This window comes from Priapulus caudatus, unplaced genomic scaffold (genome assembly GCF_000485595.1).
Source record: "Priapulus caudatus unplaced genomic scaffold, Priapulus_caudatus-5.0.1 Scaffold93, whole genome shotgun sequence".
Taxonomy (NCBI): domain Eukaryota; kingdom Metazoa; phylum Priapulida; class Priapulimorpha; order Priapulimorphida; family Priapulidae; genus Priapulus; species Priapulus caudatus.
In genome coordinates this window covers 403,675-412,454 of record NW_014577154.1, presented here as the reverse complement: position 1 = coordinate 412,454, position 8,780 = coordinate 403,675, and the positions used below count along the sequence as shown (strand labels likewise).

Sequence of the window (8,780 nt, the reverse complement as noted above, 5' to 3'; positions counted from 1 at the left end):
GCGAGAGGGAGAGAGAGAGAGAGAGAGAGAGAGAGAGAGAGAGAGAGAGAGAGAGAGAGAGAGAGAGAGAGAGAGAGAGAGAAGAAGAGAGAGTGAGTAGAACGACTGTGATTTGTAGATCCAAGGTCATAAAAGCTACTCGCAAAATCATGCCAGGCACTTGTGGCATGACATTACGGACTACCGTCTGTCTTTATGATATATTCTGAATGATGTGTCTACGTGGTAAAGGACTCTTATTACAAGAATGACAAGAATATGCCTTTCAGCAAACTACAAGCTTTTATCCTATTTCAAATATTTACACAACAAATTTTCGTTACCCAACTGGCTTATCAGCAAGTTCAACATCTCTTAGTAAAGGATTGTAGACTGGTATGCTGACATCGAAATCTCGTCTATATGTCCAAGTGGAGAACCCACCTCCTGCCACCATTGCCTATAAAATATAACAATACATCAGTGGCTGAAGCAGTAACAGGAAATATATTCATTATATATTCGACATAGTAACATTGATGGCTAAATGTTACTGTCAAAACAGGCTCTATCTGACTACATCTGTGAAGCTGAAAAGGAATAAAAAAATCATACCTTATCTCGATGCACATCAAGTGCAGTGTTGTAGTCTGGTATACTACCCGGCATCATGTTGAAGAGAAGATGATTCAAACCTTCATTCCAGCTGCACGTAACAGCAAAAAATTAAGATTATTAGCTTGTATTTTAACGAATATAAAATACTTCAGGAAACATCCTGATAAAAATAGCTGTAGACAAAATCTAGGTGTTTACTAAATAAATCTCAAACCACACAGAGAAGGGCTAAACATGTATCATTACATGCATCCGCAGATGTGTGTACAAGTGCATCTGCATGCCCGCGTCATAAACATAAATGCAAAACTTACTATGGTAGAGACTGCAATGCCTGTGCAGTTTCCCTTAGTCTGAGGTTATTCTGATTCAGCATGTCTATCGAAGGTACAAATATGCAAGCCTTGTTCGGGTCGGTCGTGAAATACTCGCTCTCCGCTATGGTTGTCAGAATTTCGTGAAATTCACGTGAGATTAGGCTTGTTATGGGTGCACTGCTGTCATCTACATATTTGTTGAATGGGTAAATGTAGATGCTAATTTTATAGTCATCGTTGTATCCACATTTGTACACATCAAAACACGTGTTATATGTGCAGCTTATGTCACCCTTTTTTGGAATCGGAGCATCTACTGGAATCACAACCTGCATAGAGAGGTCAAGGTCAATTATTTACTATTCAAAAACCACTTCACAAGTGCATTAAACTCACAGACATATTGCTCTAGTGCTTCTAGCCACAATGAATCGAAAATAGCATAGTTCATATGCAAAGCAATTTACACAGACTATCTACAATTAAACAGACTATGTCTATTTGTTATCAAATTGATACTGATCAAATTGAGTTTACATGTAGGGTAAAAAGGCATATATACCTCCTCTGCATTCTCAAGACTGTGTTTAATATAATCTTTTCTGTTGTCATGATGTGTGGATGTTGAGTTTGGCCAGAAGTGATACAGCCCTGCAATGACTACAATGATGACCATCCCCAGAAGAGCCAGATAGAATATGCTGAATCGATGTCCAAGGGGCCATGGATTAGTCTGCTTTGTAGCTGAACTCTGACCCATGATTTCAGAGTTGAACACTAATTTTTGATGAATCTAAAAACACAAAAGGAAGAAGTGTATGAGAAATACGTAGTATAAATCGTAAACGTTTTTTTATAGCAACCCTGTCTTTAACAGCACAGATCAATGTGTAATCTGATGCAATCCGATGCATGAAATCAATTGTAATCTGATAAATATCAGTAAGCTACAGTAAGTACTATTCAGACAGTAATAGTAAGAGTAAGAATTCGGTGTTATCCAGAGAGACCGGATACAAGATGGCCTTGCGCAAAAGATGCGTTGTTCCCCGACCGCCGAAAGCGGTTAAGCCGCGCACTTCCGCGGGACTGGGCGCACGCGACCGCGGGATTAAGGAAGGCGGGCGCGCGAATGCGTATAGCGGGCAGCCTACACTGCACTGTACTTGCAGCGTTTCAATAAAATGTAATGCTAAATAAATACAAGTCACGGCGGCGCAAAAACTCCCCGAGCCAGCTCCACGTGAGCGCGGGGGAGGAGGGAGGCTGGAATGTGCCCCACCATGTAAAAACTGCCACGGCCACGCCAGCACGTGCTCGCACGACGTGCCGTCGCCACGGGCAGCGCGGGGTCAAGAGGACATATCAAATTGCATATTGCATATCGCTTGCGATCTTACTATCCGAACTCGAAGCAATTCTCAGTCTAAACAACCATCAATCAGTCAGGCCTGCGGGGAACTAAGATGGCTGGTGTGGAAAATTCTGTGGAAAATCCCTCGAAGAGAGCCTCGTCGCGCCATCTATGGGACGCCATATGTACGAGAATAACTTCAGGTTATTAAATAAAATAATTAAATAAATTCGAAATCGCTTTTCTAGAGGAAAACCTAACGCGCCAACCAGCAAGTTACCAATTACGAGCATTTGCATTTATTCTCGCCCTACGTGCATAGTCGAAAAGCTTCTGCAAGCGCCACAACTCCTCAATTGACCGATAAGAGGCCGATCTGACAGAACCGTGAAATTGATATTGACAGAGCAGCGAATTGGATGAAAAGGCGCCACGAGGTGGCGCTGTTCGCGCTTCGCGCGGATCCGGGCTGCAGACTGTCAAGGTTGATTTTAGGTTCGATATTATTCTAATGGTAACAAAATCAGAAGAAAGTGTAAATTTTACAGTCCGCGATTTTATTTTCCTCGATTTTCCGTTTCAAATGGCCATTTCCGTGAATTCCGTCCGTTTTCCGCGATCGCGGAAAATCACTGTCCCTATGTGCAGTGGCGCCCGCAGATAGAAGCACTGGAGGCACAGTGCTTCCAGTAAATTTTGGGTTAAAAAATTTTGTTCCTAAATCTCTCTCGCAAGACTCACCAGATTGCATCTCCAGACGTCTACCATTCAAAAATTTTCAGGGAGGCATGCCCCCCCCCCCTAGCATGCAGGGCGCCTACAGCGCTTGCTTTTTATTATCACTGATGATTTTATCCTTCTGTGCTTCTATTTTCTTAAGACCTGTGGGTGCCAGTGACTGTGTGTATAATACATGTATGTTAATAAAGGGTAACTTGTATAGTAGTGATGATATTGAGGCACCCTCATCACTGTTCCAAGTTTTCTTGTTCAAGTTTTACATTTATTCCGATTTTTTTATTTATTTTTTGATGAAATCGATTATGGATTTTGATAACCAAGCGCTTGGTTCGAGCCACTGTTCAACCGATGATCGAGTATAATCAATGACCATGACATCACTACTGCTGAGGGCATCAAATAGCACCCCATTTTTAAACAATTCCTACCAAGGGGAGGGGCACCCCCTCCCTCAACCAACCCCCCTTCGCGTCTACGACGCAAAGGTTAATGCCTTCGGCCTGAGATTTTCTGATTTAAAATAAATATCACTCATTTTTAAAGCTATACCCCTTGAGAGCCCTGCAACTTGCACGTGCAAGTGCATCACACCAACACAGTCACTGAGTCAGTGACGCTCATAGGGTCTATGTCCCCCAGGGTACTGCCGGAACAGACCCTGGGTACGGTCCGGTATACCGGAACGTACCCTGGTAACTAATAACTATCTTATATGGTTAGGGTTAGGGTTAGGGTTAGGGAGTAGGCGTAGGCGAATGCAGACGTTATAACTCCGCTTTGCTAATCTGAGGGTGCGGGTTTAACCATTACTGGGGTCTGCATGCGTCGGCTCGGACTAAGTCTACGAGTAAGACCACAGGCACTTGAAACGTCTCAATAAAAAAAATTAATGGTAAATAAACACGAAATGTACCAAAGTCTTAATGTTTCTCTACTCTATTTTACCTATAATCACCTGTAAATGCTGGTCAAATGCTCATCTGCAACACACAAGTACACCGCACGTCCGCCCGCCCTGTGCTGCGTGCACAAACAACATGAATAAGAGAGCAGGTAGGAAAGCGGGATTGAAAAATTCGTTCGACGCTCGCTCCATTTCAAACCATCACAGCTCGAATACACATCCTACAGCTTCCATCTTGGTATCTATCTGTACATAAATGTTCACTTGTTTGAATTATAACTATGGCCTTTGTTCTTACCTACTCCCGCCAGAGATATCTCGTGAAATCCTGCAGGAAATGTTCTCTCCGTGAAAATGTAAAAAGGACGAGATGTCTGTTTATACACGAGTAATGGGGCGCATTGCATGCCGGGATGAGCCGCTGCCGGCCTCCGAGCTCCATTTCGAGGCCCGCCAAGCCAAGCACAATGCGCGCGGGAATGACGTCACACACACACGACTACAGCGACCGATCGAAAGTAGTGCCGTTAGGGATTTTGGGATGATAACGTCCTCTTTACATTTTCACGGAGAGAACATTTCCTGCAGGATTTCACGAGATATCTCTGGCGGGGTAGGTAAGAACAAAGGCCAGAGTTATAATTCGAACAAGTGAACATTTATGTACACATAGATACCAAGATGGAAGCTGTAGGATGTGTATTCGAGCTGTGATGGTTTGAAATGAAGCGAGTGTCGAACGAATTTTTCAATCCCGCTTTCCTACCTGCTCTCTTATTCATGTTGTTTGTGCACGCAGCACAGGGCTGGCTAGCTCTAGTAACTATAGCCCGCGTACAGTTGCCGCAGGGCTATAGAGCGTAACATGGCAACTGCGTATGAGTTTTATTCTCACAACTTTTAGCCTATAATAACTTCTTCGGTATGCCAAATAAAACACATTGTCTACCGGACAAATGTCTTAAGTTACTATAAACACTAAAGGTGCTGGTGAGCGGGCACAATGTATTTCCAAGTGGAGGGGTGGGCAGCCATTTTTCGTTGCGCAGCGCTAGCGCGGTTTGCAACCGCGTGCAACCTGCCCACCCCTCCACTTGGAAATACATTGTGCCCGCTCACTAGCACTGGAACCGCGCGAGCGTGCGCAACGAGAAATGGCGGTTACAAGTTGATAAACAATCTTCGTCGACGAGTAATATCACAAGTACAATATTTAAGCAATAGTTTGCTGTTGTATTTTAGTGTTTATAGTAACTTAAGACATTTGTCCGGTAGACAATGTGTTTTATTTGGCAGTGAGGCCGAGTTGAGCGGGATCTTAAAAAGAGTTGAGGGACATTGATATTATAGACGTGGTACTCACCTGCCAGCGCGTCAATTAGCTTCGATGGTCAACTTTGGTCAACCCTAAGCCGAGGGTGGACCCGGGTATCCAGTCTACTGTATACGTATGGTGGACGTGCATTGCTCTGCACCTGCTCGCTGAGTTGTTTGTTTTTTATGCCTCGCGGAGTGCCGTGTCGATAGTAAACAATATTTAAGGCGAATGGGCTAGGGCTCATCACCTTTAAAATTTAGCGACAGCGATGTACGCGGTTCTTCCACTGAATGCTGTTGGTAAGTGTGCAAGCGTTGCTCAAAGATCGCCGACACTACTACATTGGTTAGGCGCTAGTTAAAGATAGGCACGGTGCTGTAAACGACCGGGTGGTAGGCGCGGAAATTTCTGACTGTGCGAATCATCTGAGACAGAACTAGCCCGCCCCCCGCCGCCCACGACGTAGTCGCGGCCGCCCCGCGTCGCCCGCCCCGCCCCGGACGCGCGCCTCCCCGATAGGCCCCGCCCCCGCGCCTATGCGGGCACATTCGCGTGCGTCCGGCGACGCGCGACTCGTGGCGACTCAATCAAAGCTCGTCTGGTTGTGTGGCGAAAGGTTTCCTGACGCTGGGCGAAATAATGATGATAGTGATATAGCGACCTGCCGAAATAATATGATATAGGATGGCGTATGCGCATGCGGCACTTCGGGCCATAGTAGTGCTGCAACATATGACGATTTTCCACTTGCAGCTAAGGACAACCCAGCTGGTGGAGAAGGAGGAGGGGGAGAAGCTGGTCGGAGAAGGAGCGAAGGGGAGAGTGGCTGGAGAAGGACGGAGGGGGGGAGAAGCTTGGTTGGAGAAGGAGGAGGGGGAGAAGCCTTGGAAGAGGGGGAGAAGGGAGAAGCTGGTAGAGAAGGAGGAGTGGGAGGAAGCTGGTGAGAGAGGAGGAGGGGAGGAAAGGCGAGAAGGCTTTGGTGGAGGAAGGAAAGCGAGGGAGAAGCTGGTTGAAAGAAAGGAGGCAGCGTGGAGAAAGGAGAAGCTCGTGGAGGAGGAGGGAGGGGGAGAAGGGCAGAAGGTGGTGGAGAAGGAAAGGAGGGGAGACACGCTGGTGGCCACGAACGGCCGCAAGGGGCCGCACGCGGCGGTGGTCGGAGAAAGAGGGAGGGGAGATCGAGCTGGGGTGGAGAAGCGAGGAGGGGAGAAGGTGGGACGGAGAGGGGGGACGGAAGCCTAGTGGAGAAGGAGGGGAGAAGCTGGTGGAGAACGAGGAGGGGGGAAGGGAGAAGCTGGTGGAGGAGGAGGAGGGGGCGAAGGGAGAAGCTGGTGGGTCCCAAAGCGAAAGGAGGGGGAGAAGGGAGAAGCTGGTGGAGAAGGAGGCAAGGGGAGAGGAGGCCAGGGGGAGTCAGCTGGTTGAGAAGGAGGGAGGGGGAGAAGGGGAGAAGGCTGTGGAGGAGGAGGAGGGGGAGAAGCTGTGTGAGACCAGGAGGAGGGGAGAAGCTGGTTGGAGAAGGAGGAGGGGAGAAGCTGGGTGCGCACGCGAGGAGGGAAGAGGGAGAAGCTGGTGAGAGGAGGCGGCGCCGCGACGCACACCGGCAGAAGGCTGGTAGAGAAGAGAGGAGGGGGAGAAGCTGGTGAGGCAGGAGGAGGGGAGAGAGGGAGAAGGCTGCGTGGAGGAAGACGCGGGAAGGGAGAAGCGTAGAGAAAGCGAGGAGGGGAGATAGCTGTGCAGAAGGAGGAGGGGGAGAAGGGAGAAGCTGGTGCGACGGAGGGAGGAGGGGAGAAGGGAAAAGCATGGTGGAAGGGGAGGAGGAGGGAGAAGCGTGGGTGAGACAGAGAGGGGAGAAGGGAGAACTGTGGAGGAAGGAGGAGAGGGGAGAAGTTTGGTGGAGAAAGGAGGAGGGGGGAGAAGCTGGTGGACAAGGAGGAGGGGAGAGGTGGCTTCATCCCTCCTCGCTTCTTCACCAAGCTTCTCCCCTTCCCTCTTCTCCACGCCGCTTCTCCTTCTCCCACGCTCCGTCTCCACCACTTCTCTGTCGCTGCGCTGCCTTCTCCACGCAGGCTCTTGCGAGACCTTCTCAGCCACTCCTTGCCACGCAAGCTTCTCCCCCTCCTCCTTCTCGCACCAGCTTCTCCCCTTGCCGCCTGCCTCTGAGTCGCCTCGCCCAGCGCAGCTGTTCTTGCGGCGCTGGCCTCCTCCTCACGCAGCTTCTCCCTTCTCCCCCTTCTGCCTCCTGCCAACCAGCTTCTCCGCTTCTCCCACTCCTCCTTCTCCCACCAGCTCTCGGGTCTCCGTTCCTTGCCGTGCGCAGCCGGAGCTCTCGCCCCTCCTGCCTTCTCGCAGCCCAGCTTCTCTGCCTTCTGCCCCCGCGCGCTGCCCTCCTTCTGCCACCAGGTTCTGCCCCCCTCCTCCTCTCCACCAGCTTCCTCCTCTCCCGCCGCGCAGGCTTCTCCGCTTCTCCCCGGCGTCGGCTGCCTCCTCCACCAGCTTTCTCCCTTCCCTCCGCCTCCTCCTATCTCCCCCCAAGCTTCTCCTTGCTCGCCCCCCTCCTCCTCCTGCCACTTGCTTCCTTTACCTTCTCCGCCCGCTCCTCTTCTTCGCAGACGAGACTTCTCCCTCCTGCCTCCTCCCCAGAAGCTTCTCCCTCCTCCTCCTCCCAGCCAGCTTTCTGCTTCTCGCCCCTCCTCGGCATACTCCACCGAGCTGGCTCCCCTAGCTCACTCCTCCACCAGCTTGCTGCGGCTTCTCAGGCCCCGCTCCGCTCCTTGCTCGCACGCAGCTTGCTTGCCTTCGTCCCCGCCATTCTCCTCCAGGGCGCAGCCTGGTCTCTCTTCTCCCCCTCTTTCCTTCCTCCGCACCACCCCCTTCTGCCCCCCTTCTCCTGGTCTCGGCGCACGGCAGCTTCTCGTTGCCTCCGTCGGCCTTCTCCGACCAGCGGTTCCTCCGCCCTGCCGTGCTACCGAGCTTGCTCGACCGTTCTCCGGCACCTCCCTCCTCCTCTCAGCCCAAGCTTCTCGCCCTTCTGCCCCCCGCGTCCGGCCGCTCCACCAGCGCTTCTCCATGCCTGCGCTCCTACACCGAGCTTCTACTCTCCGGCTTCGTTCGCCGCCTCCTCGTTCTCCCCACCTAGGCTTCTCGCCCTCGCTGCCTTGCGTCCACCGAGCTTCTCCCCTCCTCTTCTCCACCGAGCTTCCTCCCTTCTCATGCGCCGCTCGCTCGTTTCTCCGCACCACTTCCTTCTCGCCTTCCTCCTTCTCCACCACGCTTCCTCACTACGCTCCTTTCTCCGACCCACTTCTCCCCTCCCTCTTTTCCAGCGCGAGCTTTCTCCTCTTCTTGGCATTCTTGCACTAGCTTTCTCCTACTCCGCCTACTAAGGGTACTGACTCATAAAACTTCCTCGCTTCCTCCCCCTACCCCGCCTCCCTACACCTGGCTCCTTCGGAGGCGTACGGGCACACCGCTGTAGCTGCAGAAGCTTGGTATTTTTAGCACAAACTTTCAAGATGTACACAACCTTATCGTACCAGCAAGAAGAGCGTGTCA

At 50.7% G+C, this 8,780-nt stretch overlaps 1 protein-coding gene across 1 annotated transcript in view; it reads right to left on the bottom strand.

The window, feature by feature from the left end:
- Positions 1–8,780, bottom strand: part of LOC106804942 (exostosin-2-like) — a 22,156-nt gene that overhangs the window by 6,191 nt on the left and 7,185 nt on the right. The window contains exons 2-5 of the mRNA XM_014806359.1: positions 1,477–1,707; positions 912–1,243; positions 595–685; positions 324–439 (exon numbers count right to left, since the gene is read on the bottom strand). Coding sequence (XP_014661845.1) covers positions 324–439; positions 595–685; positions 912–1,243; positions 1,477–1,674 — 737 coding nt within the window. The 5' untranslated portion in view covers positions 1,675–1,707. The remainder of the gene's footprint in view (positions 1–323; positions 440–594; positions 686–911; positions 1,244–1,476; positions 1,708–8,780) is intronic.